Source organism: Argopecten irradians, chromosome 9, assembly GCF_041381155.1.
Source record: "Argopecten irradians isolate NY chromosome 9, Ai_NY, whole genome shotgun sequence".
Lineage (NCBI taxonomy): Eukaryota > Metazoa > Mollusca > Bivalvia > Pectinida > Pectinidae > Argopecten > Argopecten irradians.
This window is the reverse complement of record NC_091142.1, coordinates 27,211,646-27,229,905: the sequence shown is the minus strand read 5'-3', so window position 1 is coordinate 27,229,905 and position 18,260 is coordinate 27,211,646. Positions and strand designations below refer to the sequence as shown.

Sequence of the window (18,260 nt, the reverse complement as noted above, 5' to 3'; positions counted from 1 at the left end):
GATACTAGTATTGTCAAATGATAACTTAGTGATATTATCTCTCATACCTACGGTATTACTAGTTTATTCCATGTCATTACTTGGCTACCCATGAAATACAACTTCATGACGTCACTGGGTCAACAAAATTACCATTTTCTCGGTGAAATTGTAACATTATTTTCAGACACTAGACTGGTTTTACTATGAAGAATGCAAAGTATGAAGGATAGGGATATTCTACCCTCGGGAAGCCTGGGTTTTACAACATTTTGTGAACCTCGGGTAGAATATCCCTATCCTTCATATCAACATATGGAAGATTCGTCTTTTAGTATGATATTCATTGTGTGGTTCTCAAAGTATAAACATACTTACCGCCTATTTGCAAATTGTTAAAAAAAAACTTTAACAGTATATAGTACAGTGTAAATATATAGTTCATGTATAGTACTTATATATAGACACACATTTTATGCATTGTGCTTTAGGTCGATCAGTATGTTTAGCGGTTAATCTGTCATTAATTGCTTTTTAATTATATTTGATGCAAGCTTACTCCAGGATTGTTTCTATCTAGGTGAGTATGAGTCCTGTATGTCTAAATGCATCCTCAGTAACCCAGGCGATATGATACATTGCTGACACTGGGATACCGAGGATGGTCTAAATGATGATTTGAAATGTTTGTTATGCAACTTGTGTTTTGATTACATTGAGAAATCACAATACCTTTGTCTGCTTTGGTTTAATTGCATTGAGAAACCACAATATATTTGTCTGCATTTTGGTTTGTTTATGTATTATTCATAATACATTGGAATTGTATTTTATCTCTCTAAACCAAGAGTCAATATCACGTCTCTTTTTCCTACCATAGAAAGCTGGATTCACACTAGCTATCATATGGACAGCTGTTTGACCACATCTTATTTTAAACATTTATAATTTAAGGTCCTTTGGCGCATGTTTGATATCAGTTATCTGAATTATTTATTTTCCTAATTGTATTGTACGGTATATGATATTACAAAGAATTTTTTACCTAACTACAATATATCTTATAACTAACATATTAGTTATTTACGAAATGTAATAAGCAGCACAGCATATGGATTATACTCTTATTGCCGAAAATATCCCATAACAAAACACAAAATTACAAGTGTTTTAGAATATATGATGTTAATTAAACACTGAACATTTGTTGTTTTTCTCTCATATTTGCCATTTGTAGGAATGGTTGGACCTGGCTCTTTTTTTTCAAATAAAGTATGAAATCAACTTATGACATAGACCTGATATAGCTGGATCTAGGATGGGATGTGGGGCATCAGCCGCCAATTCCTCTGACCCCCAAACCCAGGGGACAGAGGAGATAGGGACGGCAGTGTCTACAAGGTAATATTACATTGACATAGGGACTTTAATAATCTTATAGACATATTGTAGGTTAGTATTCCAAGTAAATACATGTATCTTGATTCTAATTTAAAAAATTGCCGTTAGCCTAATCATCTGTTGAACAACTGGTCCCACGGATGTTAGAATTGAAGAATTGGACAGCAACTAGTAATTCTTATTTTTTGAAAAAAGATCTTTCGCGTACAATCGTTCACCTAGACCGAATCACCTGTCTTTTAAAATGAGCCATTTTTGTGTACAGATATATCTAAAATGAGCATATCCATAAACAAAAAGTCAAAAATGTTTTATAATAGGAAACAGATAACTTGGTCTACCGTTCAATAACGGATTGTGTTAAATGTTGAAATAAATTTTAAATATAAATATTCTAAATCGGTACAAAAATGACATTTTCTTGACCATCGGTAACAGCGTTGTCTATCTTACAAGACGATGATTGACGTTGCATGGATGGACAGAGAATGTTAGCAGTATAATGATTAGATCTAATGCTCTGATCATTAATATGAGAGAATGATTTCGTCACGAATGATCAGACATGTTCCAGATTGTACATAATGTAGTTTTACATCCAAAATACTTTAAGGGAAAAAAAATCGAGATCTAGAGCCATATATAGTTCTACTGTTACTGTGCTTGAAATGAAATTAATAGGGATTGGTTTTCGCGATTTCTATTCTGTTTTTGTATATTACATAGTTATCCGCCCTTGCGGGTAGGTATTGTTTGTGACGTCATGTGTTTGCGAGCGTAACGTCATTCTTATTGACAAAAACAACGTGAATTGCGCTCACAAAATAATGACATAACAATGGATACCTACTCGCAAGGGAGCTACATGTAACTCTGTAATACGCAAAGACGGAATAAGAGATTCCATGCTATTTAACGCGTTCCTTTAATACTTCTTCAGTCCGAAGCCACTAATAAACAAGCCTACAGTGAAACTAGTAGGGAAACTACAAACCCCCAGAACAAAGCGGAGACGTAAACTCTCTAGTGTCACATTTGCACTCGATGTAGATGTCATACGGAAAGTTAAAGATAGACTCCGGAATATCCGTCAGCGATTTAAAGCGCCACCGAACCCTATAATTTTGGGAGACATTGATGCAGAGGTCGCCTCATCTGTGAAGATTGTGCGTATTTTCACCAGCAGTACATTTAAAGGTAAGGTTTATATAGTATCATGTGTAACCGGTTTGAGGTACGTTGTTTCATAACTAAGCGATAATTTTGACATGCTATATTTCTTAGTAATATATTGAAAATAACAGGATTGATGAATTAAGCTGTGAAAATCATTTGAATGGACAGACATACATGAATGATGCCTTATAAACATTAGTTACAACATCGAATTTATACACTGTAAAGTTCTTGTTTTTTATGCCTTACGTATGTTTAGATGGAAACATACCTGCATAAATCATTTTATGTTTACTGTAATGTGAAACGGAATGGTAATTAGATGTAGTTAGACCGCAACTTGGCACCATGGTCAGACCATATGTACTCATTTTACTACGCTGTATATGTAACTATGAATAATGATTTTTGGCAGTACTGCTTAAAATATTCTCAGCTCTTATTTGTATCTGTAAAATTAAAACCTATACATTATAACTATCTTAATTCTCAAAATATTGGTAACTTTTGGTGATGAATGACATATTAAAAGCTAATCTTGATTCGTGAGTATCACAATTACGGCACCTATAACTTTAATCATGACCATATTAAGATTTAAATATACCTAGAAATAACGTTTATTGAGCCATATTTTTTTATATTTAAATTTAGAGACCAATGTTTACGCCAATCAAAAGCGACAGTAAATGAAATACCACAGAGTAATCGTTTGTGAGCATGGGAGTATTGCATTAATTTTATGACAAGTTATTTGACAGGGATCTTGGAAATTGGGCCCAATATTGAATGAGGTTGATCACTTGAATGAAGGAAAGCTGTCTTTGTTATTCAATATGATAAAAAGTGCATTACTCTTTGGATTCTCTGTCATCATTTCATTGCCCTTATTTACTGGCATTTTTTACTGGTATTGCTATTCTTAACTGATAATATTTAAATTCGATTAGCATATTAAAGGGACAATTCACTCAGGCTAATTCTTTTACATAACCAAGAAGCAAAATGTGGCATAAATGTGTTGTTCTACATTTCTTATGAAACATATAGCATAACATATTGACAAATTCCAAGTCATTGTTTAGTATTTTAATTGATGCCGTTGTAATTACAAATCGTTGATCAATACGATTAAGCAAGTACAATATGTACGCTGTACCCATACCTGAGCCAAAGTCATGCACGTTAAACAAATGAACTACATACCACTTGAGGATGTGATGAAACGGTTTTTTTAGACAAGACAAATCACATAATAAGGTAAACACACTACTGTCAGAGCGATTGGAGCAGTTCTAGACAAAAGTAGCATTACTCTACGAACAAGGGACAGGGTTCGGCATACAAGATGTTCGACCACAATGTGTAATGGCGGACAGCGAGCGAGTTTGAACATCTCACACGCATTTCACCACCATGGACTTTTCTGGCATATCACAGTAAAACGACTGATCTAATTTCCATTAGAAATAGGTTTTTTTCCGATATATGTACAAATTCTAATGTTCTCTTAGACTGAATTGTCCCTTTAAGAGTTTATGTTTTGAGTTTGAGTTTTGACATTGGATGTGTACAGATTCCGAAGAAGAAAGGAATATACTGATCGAGGAGACGTACCCGGAACTCAAGTCGTTCTGTCAGTGTCGGGGGTATGACTTCCAGGTGGTGGATATGCGCTTGGGAGTTCGAGACGAGGCTTTGGATGATCATAGCACCACTGACCTCTGTCTCAAGGAAATACAACTCTGTCAAAAACTGTCCACTGGACCGAATTTCGTGGTAAGTATTGTTATTATAATAAAAAATGGTGAAATGAACATGACATTATAAAACAAGGAATATTATTTGATAGTTGTAAAGCAAATTTGTTGATTACTGATGGAGAAAGTATTCAATTTATTAAAGATATTAAATAAGAAAATAATTGCATAGAAAAGATGCTTTGGTCGTTTTAACGGAAACATTAATACTACTTAAATTACCTAAAATGATCACACTGGTTTTTTACATCTTACAAGTTGATTTACATTTATAATTTCTAATTAATCGATGCAAGCCAACATAATGCAGTATGAATCGCATCATAAATTGTGATAAAACAACTAGTCGAGAAAAATATTTACATCATTGTTAACACTTCCTTATGGCGTTTTCATCGGCGTCCTCAGTCTGAACTTTAACACTTTATAAGGTGATTTCCTACGTATTTGCTATCGATTTTAATTCTCTACAAACATATTTCATTATATGTGATGAGCTTTGTTAATGTAACGTTATTGAAAGAGTTATCTAATTTTTAGAATTATTTCAAACTCAAAACAAATGATTGAAAGTTCATGACTTAATAAGTTACCAAACATATTCGGTATTAACTGAAAGCTCATAATTTATACAACCAATAGACAATACAAAACATAAACCATTTTTGTGGAGAACAAAAATTGAGCGCAATATAGTTTGAACGCATATTGCATATTTGAGATTTCCAGGAAGCTGTTCATTGCTGTGTTTTCATTGTGGTGTAAACGTATCAATGTTTCCATGCGTTTATTGCGTTATGATTTTACCTGCTGCTCCTATTTAATCCTGAAAACCATTTCCCCAACTTCCAAACCTACTAATTCTTCCTATCGTCGATATAGACACCACCTCACTGTTATGAGCTGAGCGATTAGGAATACTCTGGGTTTTGTTGAGATACATATACGAGTTGTTTTCATATGGTTTTATTGTTCATGTTAATTTCATACAGGTATACAGTCTCAATGGTTGTAAATCACATCGTACTGTAGGCAAAAATTGAAATACGAAGGTTGTAAAAAAATAACGTCTTTATATAGGAAGCAAGTGAGAAAACAATTAGTATGTTTATAACTTGTGTCGAATCTCATTTGTATGAAAAGTTATAACTTTCTAAACTCAATTGTTAGTGGCCGTGGTGGCAAAGTGGTTAAGATTTCTCGACAAGCCCTCCACCTCGGGTCGTGAGTTCGAATCCCATGTGGGCCAGTTGCCAGGTACTGGCCGCTGGCCGGTTGTTTTTCGCCGGGTACTCCGACTTTCCTCCACCATCAAACCTTTCACGTTCTTAAATGACCATGACTGTTAATAGGGCGTTAAACTAATAAAACCCTAATCCCATTTGTATTTATGCATAATGAATTGATGAATTAAATGCAAGAAAAAGACGGAACACTAATTTGAGTTTTTAATTCTGTCCACAGTCTTTTGTTTCACATCGATATGGAGCCACTCAGTTGCCACGTGAGATAGAGGCTGAAGAATTCCAGACGATGATGGCTAACGATGGGCAGGAAGAATTGGACGTTAAAGAGTTATTGAAAAGGTGAAGCAACTAAAAGTGTCTTCTTTCACGCTGTAAAGCAGCTTAAAAGACATTTTTTGTACACATGATAATAATTAATTAATGTCAAAATGTATAAATAATTATAAATCAGTAACTAGAGAAGGACTTGGATAAGCATAACCTCAAGTATGACGTTGATATCGTTTGACGTACTTGATGTACATAAAATTTAGCTTAAAAGAAAATCTCAAATGTGCAAAGAAAGTATTCATGTATGAAAATAAAAGAAACAATTCTAGCAAGATAAACAAATACAATAATCTATAAAAATAAAACAATTAAATATGTTTTTGGTTATAACGATGTGACTTCCATTGTTTTCTGTTAGGTGGTATTGCCGAGATGAGAATACAATACCAGTGACCTATATTCTGTCTCCCATAAGTTGGCAAATCCCGGAAATCCTCGGTAAAAAGGACGAGGAATCTACTTTTGCTGCTAAGGAACGATGGCACAAAGAAAAATCTGCCATGTTAGAAATGCTTCAGGAACTGGCTCAGAAATATCTGTCGCCTGTCGAATGTGAAAAGTACACGATATCAGGTATGTCGTATACAAAAGTAACATAAAGCGTTCTCTATGATAATGTACAGTACATTGTGTATATATGTGCAATGCTTTGACGCATGTTTGACATGACAATCTTGACAGGCAACTAGTAAAGATACCGATCTTCAAATAAGGCAGATTCCAAACTTTTTAACAAATAATGCAAATTTAAACAATATGCAAATATAAAAAAAATACGCGAATTACAGTTGAAATTGGACCATTTCGGAAGGAAATTAATTAAATTGATTCGATTAAATTTTAAATTTGATTGATTAAATTTACAATTTAATTTGTAGATTGCATGTCCTCAATGTTTATTTCAGTGACGGAGAAGGAAACAGCTCTTGGTATGATTGACGTCCCTGACCCAGGTAAACATTGTCTTTGGTTCCGTAGAAACATCACGGACATCGAGGATCAACCGCCAAGTGATGCACTGGAGAGATACATAGGTAAATTATTACAGTCACGCTTGTCATAGTGGACACCGTAACACTATGAGTTGATTAGAGTTAGGATATAAAAAGTATGTGGATTTCCATTGCAGTCAATATGATAACTCACAGTATTATCAATGACATATTTTTATTACCACCAATAGAATGTAGCGGACCAGACGCGAAATGGCAAGCAGCGCGGGAGTCCTTGAGGAAACTGAAAGATGAGAAGATGTCAGAAGTGTTACCAGCCAAGAACCTCTTCACATATGACATCCAATGGACAGAGACAGGTAAGTCAAGTGGTGGTCAACCAAACTATTTCAATGTATTATGTCCTATTAAGTAACAGGTTGTGCCGAATTTTGATGAGCAATATGGCACACATCGAATGTAATGAAGCGTGGTTAACAGTTTCAAATAATGTAACCGGATAGCCAGTTATTTTTACGGGGATGACATTTTCGAGAGACATTGATACGATCGCGAAAATTTGGGCCGCAAAATGTTAAGAAATGGTTTAATTATATACACGTTGATAGTCAGATTAGGTAAAACATTAAAAAATTAAAACTACTAAAATAATGTTCTGACTTTTAATTCAAATCGCAGAAAAAATGACTTGCGGAAATAACCGACTATACGACAGTAAGGATTCGACGAGTCTCCTTATAATAATCAATACCCCAATTCTCAAATTTTCCTTCTTTGGTCTCTTAGTGTCTCATGTTATAGAATCGAACGTTTTAAAGTCCGGTGAAGTGTCTACTTCCATTAGTGCTGTTTCGTCGCCTTAGACGAATTCTTCTTGTCAATTATAATACTTGTCGCTAGATATAGTCCTGCAGAAACCTACATTTTCCAGCTAAAAAATACCAAACAGTGTAAAATTCCCATCTTCCACAAGACTGTTTATTATTGTAAATGAGAAATCACGCAGAGAAACTTTAAGCAGATTTATTTTATTGCACAACTAATAACCACCATTATATGAACAAGTAATAAGAAATATTAACATTTTAATAACATTTACGAGATATACCGATCGTAGATAATATTATTCTTTTTAGTTCAAAGTTCAATAAATCTAAAATTATTGTGCAAATACTATGGAATGCAGTTAAAACAGTTTGAACCCGGAGAAACCAGAATAGGTCTGGCCTATATAAGCATCGGTACTGGCCTGAGAGACCTGGATATACACTCGGTCCCCAGCTCGGAGATGTAGTACAGCGGAGTTGGAACTGGAGGATGGCACGTTGTTGTCTCCGGTCTGAAGGGCACCAGATAAGATACCGTTATGGAGTAGATTGGTACTGATAGTGCCGCCTAGTCCTTGTGTCGGTGTGGCCTGGTTGATACTCCAGTGGAACATGTATGTCCCTGTTTCGGGACACGTGAATGTTCCTGTTCCTGGATTGTAAGCGTTCCCGTCATTAGTCTGAACCGAGTCGAAATGTAGAGTCTGGCGCGCATTGACATGCGGGATGTTGTATCTGATCATCGCGTAGAATGCCACTCGGGAACCTGTAGAGAAAAATGCTATCTATTTCAACAAATTTTTTTTTTAATCGTGCATTAAAATAGGCGATGCCTAGTTAACAATATGTATTTATATACAAATGAAATGTGTAACCGTATTTTTGTTTAAACTTCACGACATTCTTGTACTAATTCGCATGGAGATAGATCACATATGCTTTGGGAGGCTGTGGTATATTCGTGTTATAAACGTCTTGTATTGTGCTATAACACTGAAACATCCCGTTGAAGACACCAACAAGCACACCCCACCAAGTCCCATTATACTGACATCGACGACTTCCTCCTACGATGAGCGCTAATTAGAAGCAGAAACTACCACTTTTATAGACTATGGTGTGCCTCGGCCAGGGGCAGCAGAAATGTTTCCCAACAACAAATTATTACTCGTAATCAGTTATTTAAACTCCTATCAATCAGTAAAAACAAAAACAACAACAAAAATATATAGAAATGCAAAAAAAGAATTATTGTTATACCTCAATTTTGTAGATTAGCAGCGTCTCAAAAATAACACAACACTTACTGATAGCGTAACAAATGTAACCTAAGCTAAGCCTGTGTTTCCGTTAATATCATTAACAGTTCCCAAAGCGTTTGTGTCTTTGAAAATGAGCACATTCATTGTTTATTTCCTATGCATGTCATAAGCAAAATGTCATATGGTTACTACGTACAATGTCACTAATATGTCTTTCACTGGTTCTCAATGATAACCATTATCATTGTGCGTGCTTTCTCGCCTAACTGACCTATCTACTGAAGAGACTCGGCATATCTGGTAGCTGGTACATGCAGTGCGAATCAGAGTACTCGAAATATCAGTATCAGAATCGACGTCTTCGATGTCGATGAGCTCATGTGACACTGCATTACCAGTGTTGTTCTACCCATCCCATGACCAGATTTCATACCAGGAACAACAGGTTCAGGGATGTGGGATCTCTTTCAGATTCTTACATATCGTACGTATATGCTGTTTCAGACTTCTCCGGCATAATGGAAATTACACCAGATGCACATTCTTCCAATGGTGGAATTGGTTCTCTTTAGCACATAACTCCATAATTCGTATGAAGTACTATTCATCAATCTTGTGGACCCTCGTGCAACCATAAATGGTACAGGTGATATCATCGAGGTCATTAATGAGGGCATAAATGTTAAATGTTTTTCATTGGTCTGACTTTTCCCACTCCCTTGAAGGTGCTGGTTGTGTCACATCTGGTGTATGCGCAAAGAGACCATTGAAGACTCTCCAGTAAAAAGTTCTCTAAAGTGCTTTCCAGACTTGGCAAAGAGTGAAACTTCACTGCAGACCTCATTTATGACCTCAAAGAATCCACCTGTGCCACCTATGGTCACTGAGTTTCACAAGAATGAGGAATTGTGCTTCATACGAATTAAGGGGAACCAACTCAACCCTCCGCAGAATCTTGATCTGGTGTCTATTCCATCATGCCGGGGAAGTCTGGAACATTATATACGATATGTGAATCTAGGTGAAACTAGGTTGGAAACAATAAGAGCTCCCACATCCCTGAAGCCGATGTTTCTGATCTTAACTCTGACCATGGACAGTTGACAAGTAAGAACCACGATGGTAACCCGGTAATGTAATATCACATTAGGTCACCGAGGTCGAAGACGACACTCTGGCGAGAAAGCACGCACAACGAAAATGATTAGCATTAAGAACTAGTGAAAGAAATATGTGACACTGTAGTAACCATCTTATATTTCCTTGCGTTATACACAGGAAATAAACAATGGATGTGCTCATTCTAAAAGACACAATATGTTTCGAAAAGTGTCATGGTATTTACGGAACTTTAATTGGATACCCTATAGCTATTAGTTAGCGTTTTGCTGTAATAATTCAGTTTGAGAGGCTACTAGTCTACAAAATTTTGAACATGAAAATGGATTATTTTGAAGTCCCACTTAGATATTCAGCCAACTTTAAATTCAAATTTGTTAAGATATAAATCGTCAATAGCCAATGTTATATTCAGGAAATTCCAAGACACCAGGAAACTGTAGTGTTGGCGGAAAAAACAATCATATGCCGCATCCGTTGATGTATTGTAAACCAAATGATGGTATAACAATTCTCTTTTGCATTTCTATATATTTTTGTTGATGTTGTTTTAACAGATTGATAAGAGGTCAAATAACTGATTGTGAATAATAATTTGTTGTTGGGAAACAATTTTGCTGCGACAAGCCAAATATGAAAAAATGCTGAAAAATTACCATTTTTGAGCTTAAAATATTTTTTTTTTCATTTCCTGCGTTCAAATCACTACATATATTGGCTTATTTGGTCCTGACCTGTATTTGTTGTTCTGTTGTGGTCATTTTGATACCTCATTTGTCTACTTCAGTTGAAAAATGTCAATGTTATGACTATTTTTCATTTTTCAGTGAAATTCGAGATGGTGGCCATCTTGATGACGTCATAACCGGAATTTATACGATGTTAACATTGGTTTTGGTTGTTTTTGTTGCTTAAACTGATTAACAAGTGGTCAAAAAACTTATTAGAAATAATAGATTGCTGTTGGGAAACATTTTTGCTGCGTCAAACAAAATATGAAAAATTTGCTGAAAAATCACCATTTTTGAGCTTTAAATCCGACTTTTTCATTTCCTGCGTAGAAATAACTACATATATTGGATTTTTTGGTTCTGATTGTATTTGTTGTTCTATTGTGGTCATTTTGATACTTCATTTGTCTACTTCGGTTAAAAAATGTTATGACTATTTTTCAATTTTTAGTGAAATTCGAGATGGCGGCCATCTTGGTGACGTCATAACCGGAAGTTCATCCCAACTTATGCAATGTTAACATTTGGATTTGTGATCAGTGGGTCATAAGGGTTCAGAAAAATATTGGTTCGGAGGTTGGGGGGGGGGGTGCATGTGGAAACCTCCTAGCCTATGGCCTACTCCTAAATGTCGTATATTGCAATATGGGGAGCAGGTACAGTTATAACGCCATACCTGCAAGGCACGGAACGATTATAAGTAAATTGCTACAGTATACAGCTAAGAGAAAACCGAAAAGCGATACATTAAGTCTATTTTAGAGCAGAAATAGTATAGATTTACCTGTTTGTCTGGCTAGCCTGTGCAGACTTGCTGACTCTAGGGTGTCAAGTCTCTCGTGAAGTTTCTCATTATCAGATCGGAGGTTTTGGTTTTCCATTTGGATTGCGTTCATTTCCTTTTTCAGGGAATGAAACAGTTCCATGGTGTCTGCGCGCATTTGTTCCAACTCGTTGACATCTTCGACATGTTTTCCGAAAACTAAAGAAAAGGATAAAAGAATAAATGAAGCAAATATATAAGCCATATTTGTATTCTTTGGTGTGATGCTGTTCACCAAACAATGTAAACTAGAATGATTCTTAAATGGCCAGTCTTATTCGTATATAGATAAGTGATATCTTTCGATCAGAGAAGATAGATATACAATTATATGCCAACAAGGTCAAGGTTATACTGAATAAAGCACGAACTGGACAATCTTAGCTCGAGTGTACTTATGAAGGTTATGCACTTTCCGAACCCATCCGTCCCATCAAAATTCAATCAAATATACCGTGAAAGTTTTCTTCGCTCTTTCTGTTATCAAAGTGAATTTGTGAAAGTTTATATTCCGGTAAATTTACCGCGAAAGTAAATAAATTGCAGTTTTAACATAGAAACCGCAAAATTTAATGTCCGCGAAAGAAAATTTGTTTACTGGTTGAAATATTTACTGTTGTGTGTAGTTTTACTCCCGTTTGCTATGACCTGCAGGTACGGCATTGGAATTGTGCCCGTTAAAAGACGGCTAAATTAGGGATATTATCTTTTCTTATTTCTTGAATTTCCAAATATTTTATTGACAAAAGATGTTAAGTGTCAATAGGCATCAAGAATAGCCTATCTTAGCTTATCTCCTGAAGTTTTCTTATATTCCTTATTGACGTTAGTTTCCTAACGTCTCCCTTGACATCGCCTTATTTTTGGCCATGGGTTGAGCGCTAGCCCATAAGAGGAAGGCATTAGGTTCTGTCCTCTTGTCGAGACACACCAGTCTAAAATAGTCTGAGGCAGATTGTTAAGTGACATAGCACTCATTATACACAATACTTTACTTTTCTATATGGTTTGATTTCAGGTGTAGATAGAAATAACCCTGATCATCAACGCTACCTGAAGACGATGACGTCAGACCTCGTGACCAGAATGAAGGAGATGATATTGGATGGTATCAAAAACAAGTCCCTTGATAGCCGTGACGCCATGCTGGTTGAGTGTTCACAACATTTGGCATTTGCAAGGAAGAAATGTGACGCTTTCTATGGTCGAGAGGATATTCTCAATGTATGTGCAATGTCTATTCAAAATTATCTTGGGATTACTATTCATACAACTTGTAAAATACAATGTTTAATCAAGACTGCAATGAAACTATTTAGTATGCACCAATGACATCTTCATCTTAGTTAATAACGATAAAGTTGTTACAAACATATTTGTAGTACATGTATGATTATAAATGACTTTAACTACACTTTCTGATTTCAAACGTCATTGCGCATATGCCACCTTATATCTCGCAAATTGTTTAATTCACGAGAAGAAGTGTAAATCACTTTTTTGTCGAGTGCGATTCACTTTCACAAAATTTTAAGATTTATGTGTGAAATGGTATCTACGGATTAATAACTAAACTAATTACCTACGACTATATGGTATATGCAGATGTACGGTACTTAAGTTAGGCTTGCATTGGTGTATACACGAAAGTGTTGAAACTGGAATCGGGAAACCTGTTATAAGTCTCGAACGAAAGTTGGTTTGCAGTGTATACTTCGTGTCACCGAACTATAGTACTGTAGAGGGATTGGACTGGGTCGATCATCGGTGACCAGGTAGCTCAGTCGGTAGAGCACTCGACTAGTGTTCGGAGGGTCTCGAGTTCGAATCCCGGTCTGGCCGTTACATTTTCTCCTCTCCTGTTACAGAATTGACGTCCAACTATATAATCCACGGTGGTGGTATTTGGAAGGGTCTCGTGTGTCTTCGATGGCGAAGACTTCGAGATAGGAGGGAGGAGTGTAGCGGGATTGGACTGGGTCGATCATCGGTGACGAGGAAGCTCAGTCGTTAGAGCACTCGGCTAGTGTTCGGAGGGTCCCGGATTCGAATCCCGGTCTGGCCGCTACATTTTATCCTCTCCTGTTACAGTACATATCGCCAGTCACGCAAATGCTTTCTAATATCTCTTTTTCACAAAAACGTTTCAATTAATATTATTCTAGAAAGTTAAAGATTTCTTCAGCAACCAATCAAGGAGACTTTTAGTTATCCATGGAAAATCCGGATCCGGTAAAACGTCGATCGCTGCAATGACCGTCAAACACGCAAAAACTTGGATGGCTTCTAAACGTGCTGCCATAGTTGTGAGGTAACTAAAATGACAGTCTATTACAAAACTATTAAATAATGGTAAATCTCAATTAGTTTTTGCTCGATTGACTAGACCTAAAAGCCTACACATATCAAAGTGGGGGTCATACTGGCTGTGGCGGAATGACTACTTAGGTAATACTTAACATTTTATGGCGGGGACATCAAAACGAAAATATAGGAGAGTTTTCTATATTAGAACATCTGGAATATGAGACATTGAATAGGCTGTGTATATTGCATACATCACATTTCTTTCCAGATTTCTCGGTACAACAGCCACTAGCTCCACGATACTGAGCCTTTTGCAGAGTATTGTAAAGCAGGTGAAACTAATATACAGGCAAAGTCCCACTGCATCTCATGTACGTAGATATACATAAACAGGTAACATTTACACCAAATATCTTAGTTTTTGTTCAACAAAGTGTATATTCCATATAAACCAAAATGTGAGTTCACGAATTTCCTGTTTCTTTTTTCAATTATTATCTTGTTTCATCGAACAGAATCTAAAAACACTGATGAAGGAATTCGAACATTGTTTAAAACTTCCAAAAGCTGACAGACCTCTGGTGTTGATTTTGGATAGTCTTAATCAACTTGATAAAGAAAATTCAGGCCACAAACTAGAATGGCTCACCCGAGTCATCCATAATGTCCCTCACGTCAAGATTGTTTTGACAACACTGGACGAAGATAACAATGGGACTTTTGGTCGAATCCAGGTAAGAATTATTTTGTTTTAACAGTTTAACACCCATGATGTTTTAAACCAAAACAGACAGTTCTGCTAATTAAACATTTTTTTCTTATTGAATTCCGTTTCAAGTTTGCATATCATCATCAACAATTGCTTGCCTAAGGTCCTAAAGTATATTATTTGGTACACATGTAATCTGCACCGAAAGAGAAAATTGAAGTCAAATTTTTTTCGGAAAAAAAGTATAGACTTTCAGAAATCAGCACGTGGTTAACATTTTATCATGTTATTGCTTTCTAATTGCATACACAGTAACATGACACACCGAAACTTTATGCAGAGCAATAACGTACACTGTATATTAATATAGAATTATATACACAGGATAAATACCCGAGAGGTGAAAATTACATCAACATTCTCGAACTTTCGGAAAAAGATGTCGAAGGAATTGTTCAACAATACTTACACCAACGCAACCGGAAGCTAACTGATGATCAGATGGAGTACTTCCTCTCTTACATGAAGGCGTGTTCAATTCCATTGTATTTGAAGCTGTCGTTTGATGAAGCCTGTACATGGCACTCCTACACTTCTAGTGATGAGATCGTACTTCAAACCACGATTGAAGATAGTATTAAACACCTGTTTTCTGACCTAGAGCGAAAACATGGGGAGCTACTTGTCTCCAAAGCCCTTGGCTATCTAACAGCAGGTCAGGGTTAATTCATACATACTACTTTTCTATTTTTGATATTGTGGGTATGCATATATCTGATCTAAACATTACTTCCCTTGCTAGATATCGAAAGCGTTTTACCATTAAAACTATAAAACTAATTTTTGAGAAATATTTCATTTATTCTAAACAACGCGTGAACAAAATGTTCATTCATGGTGATACAGACTTTGACGGTATGACTGCACGGCCTATACCAGATCATTCAAAGAGGTCTTAAAGCGCCAATCATTCTTGGTGTAGCTATGCGTAGCATATATTAAGACAAATATGATATTCTATAACTCTGATCAGTTTGAAAATAGAAATGGAAATATTTTAGACCCTACATATACACGATTAAAACCAATAATTGTTCTTATTTATTTACCCTCAATGTTTACTAAGTTGTCTGTGATAAGTTGAAATGCTTCACATGACAGGAAAATAAAATATCGTATTACCCTGGGGGCGTGTGCCCCTATGGTGACCGACCGTCTTTCACACGGAGTTATCTTCCCTTCCGATTGTATCTTTAATGACTTCATGTCTATGCAATATGTTTAATATTTAACCAAGTAACGAATCGTGTTTTCATGACATTAATTAAGTAAGAAGGTATACCCGTCTCCCTTGGGCAGCACGTCATGGTTTGGCAGAGTCTGGCCAGTTGGAGGACATCTTATCTTGCGATGATGTCGTCCTCAATGATATTTACCAAATTACTGGACACCGCCTGTTCGCCGTCTGCCTCCTCTGCTGTTCGTACGGTTGACGATGGATATAGACGAGTATCTTAGTATGTATAATGTTTTCCGTTATGGAATAACTGATCTTCTAGCTCTGGGCCTAGTTTTCGTATGAACATTCGGCAAGTTTTATGTAGGAATTTCAAAACTTATACTTCCTTATTGGAAAATGATTACAGAAGTTAAGGGAAAATCTTAAAAATAATGGAGTCTTCCTGCCTGTGATGCTTTCCTATGGAAAAGTTTAAGCTAATGGGTTTCTTAAAGTTAAGGGGTGTTCCTGAAACTGGGTCCTGTGATCTAAGACACTATCAATGACATTATTCCGTCTTTGTATATTATCTGGCCTTGTGGGTAGGTATTAATTGTGATGTAATGTGTGTGCGAGCGTACCGTCATACTTTTCAGAGAAAACGACGTGATTGTCGCTCACAAAACAATGACGTCACAACGGAGGTACCTCTGTAATATGCAAAGCTAACTGACTCCTGATCTTTGGGCCAGTACTTGTAGTATTCCCCATTGCCAGTACGTTTAATTAAATGTCCCGATTTGTCACAGTGGAGCGTGGTGTAGACGGGTCAAGTGTCCTGTACTGGTACCATTCACAATTCCTGAACGTGGCACTTGATCGGTATTGCGGTACCAAGGCTGGTCGACAGGAACTGCATCAGGCGCTCGCGGAGTACTTCAGTGGGAAATGGGCAGATAGTAAGTTAACGTGTAAACCATATATGCACATTTGCAAAAGGCCTTCTACGTTTCCAAAACAAAAAAGCTTATTAAAACATTTATATCATCGGATAATTTATATTTATAACATAAAATGAAGTTACAACACCACAAATATGCAAGATTCCCTGTGCAACTCTATGTTAACAATGAAGGTTCATTTGGATGTCTTACCGCGTGGCGTAGTTATAGTGATTATATAATTAGGTACCTATATCTTACATGTATATTTAGGTTAGGTTTGTAAATTAGATAGAAATAGTTAGAATAATACAGATTATAGCAAATGAAATAATTTATCTCGTTTAATGTAACCCATGGCCACACAATATACCTACCTATGCAATGTTCGCTATTTTGTGTCTCCAATCTCTATCGGAGATGACAATGGAGTATTATATACAGTCTATGTAACGTATGTTGTCAACACTGAATCTGCTATTACCATCATCTTGCAGAAAAGGAGAAGACTTACATAGATAGAAACGGCGAGGAGCACAGAGCAGATCGATTGGTCAAATCTCAGCCAATCATGTTGGGCGACAGTTACAATCTCCGAAAGATCAACAACCTTCCTTATCATTGGACAAACGCGGACAAGGCAAAGGAGTTAAAGGAGGAATGCTTGATGAATTTTTCATTTTTGCAGGCGAAACTGAAAGCGACTGTCATTGGGTAAATTTCGGATTTACATAAAGTTTATCATAATGTTAACACCAACTGATTCCACATGTAGTTTTAATTATATTCAAAGCAATGTTTTATCAAAGTTATAACATGAAGGTAAGTCTAGTTTTCATTTCGGTAATATTTTGCGACCGGATGACATGTGATATTCGGTTTCTTTAGCAGAGGTGTTCTATCTCAAGGAGACACAACACTAACATACTACAGCCTCCAAATACATACATCACTCACTTATCAGACGGAAGTCCCTCTCTCATCTAGGACCGTCCATAAAACAATCCATGATATCTGTTGCGTCTATTATCCACAGGAATATTCTAAATGACTATCAGATGGCCATGTCCAGATTTCCTGCTGAGCAATCTATTCACCTGGTCGCCAAAGTGATGCAGTTATCCCAGGCTGGTCTGAGGGCAGACCCTGACCAGTTAGCCACACAGATTCTGGACAGGTGTGGTGATGAAAAGGTAAAAATAGTATTTTAAATAACGTCTTAAAAATAGCCTTTACCCGGCGCTAGTACACACCGAAATTCAAAACACAGATGTTACCAGTGAATGACTGATTATAGAATGATAAAAGGAAAACTCCGAATAGTTGTTCTCTTCTTATATCTTATAATCGCCACTTAAGATAAAATTATCGAAACGTACATAAATTAAATGTTAAAAGACGTATGTCCTTAACGGAATCCTTTATCAAATAATTACATTATTTATTCACACTCACATTCCAGAATCCTGAGATCGT

General features: G+C 36.3%; 2 protein-coding genes across 2 annotated transcripts; one reads left to right on the top strand and one right to left on the bottom strand.

Annotated features, from left to right (window-relative positions):
* The first annotated feature begins 414 nt into the window (after positions 1 to 414).
* On the top strand, positions 415 to 16,791 carry LOC138331926 (NACHT and WD repeat domain-containing protein 2-like). The gene is made up of 15 exons (XM_069279790.1): positions 415 to 559; positions 1,217 to 1,380; positions 2,321 to 2,577; positions 4,133 to 4,335; positions 5,781 to 5,902; positions 6,252 to 6,466; positions 6,799 to 6,927; positions 7,077 to 7,205; positions 12,627 to 12,832; positions 13,774 to 13,919; positions 14,184 to 14,286; positions 14,431 to 14,649; positions 15,009 to 15,339; positions 15,984 to 16,141; positions 16,653 to 16,791. Exons 2-14 carry the CDS (start codon positions 1,298 to 1,300, stop codon positions 16,115 to 16,117), a joined length of 2,277 nt encoding a protein of 758 aa, XP_069135891.1. The 5' UTR covers positions 415 to 559; positions 1,217 to 1,297; the 3' UTR covers positions 16,118 to 16,141; positions 16,653 to 16,791.
* On the bottom strand, positions 7,856 to 11,874 carry LOC138331927 (complement C1q-like protein 4). The gene is made up of 2 exons (XM_069279791.1): positions 11,570 to 11,874; positions 7,856 to 8,439 (listed from the first exon to the last, which is right to left on the bottom strand). Exons 1-2 carry the CDS (start codon positions 11,811 to 11,813, stop codon positions 8,033 to 8,035), a joined length of 651 nt encoding a protein of 216 aa, XP_069135892.1. The 5' UTR covers positions 11,814 to 11,874; the 3' UTR covers positions 7,856 to 8,032.
* Positions 16,792 to 18,260: the final 1,469 nt, after the last annotated feature.

Excerpts from the sequence above, each read along its gene's own strand:
- LOC138331926 (XM_069279790.1), top strand. The coding sequence starts at position 1,298 with ATGGGATGTGGGGCATCAGCCGCCAATTCCTCTGACCCCCAAACCCAG. Across the intron at positions 7,206-12,626 it reads CATCCAATGGACAGAGACAG|GTGTAGATAGAAATAACCCT; the intron begins GTAAGTCAAGTG and ends GTTTGATTTCAG. Across the intron at positions 15,340-15,983 it reads CCTTGGCTATCTAACAGCAG|CACGTCATGGTTTGGCAGAG; the intron begins GTCAGGGTTAAT and ends TCCCTTGGGCAG.
- LOC138331927 (XM_069279791.1), bottom strand. The coding sequence starts at position 11,813 with ATGGCTTATATATTTGCTTCATTTATTCTTTTATCCTTTTCTTTAGTT. Across the intron at positions 8,440-11,569 it reads CAGGCTAGCCAGACAAACAG|GTTCCCGAGTGGCATTCTAC; the intron begins GTAAATCTATAC and ends TTTTCTCTACAG.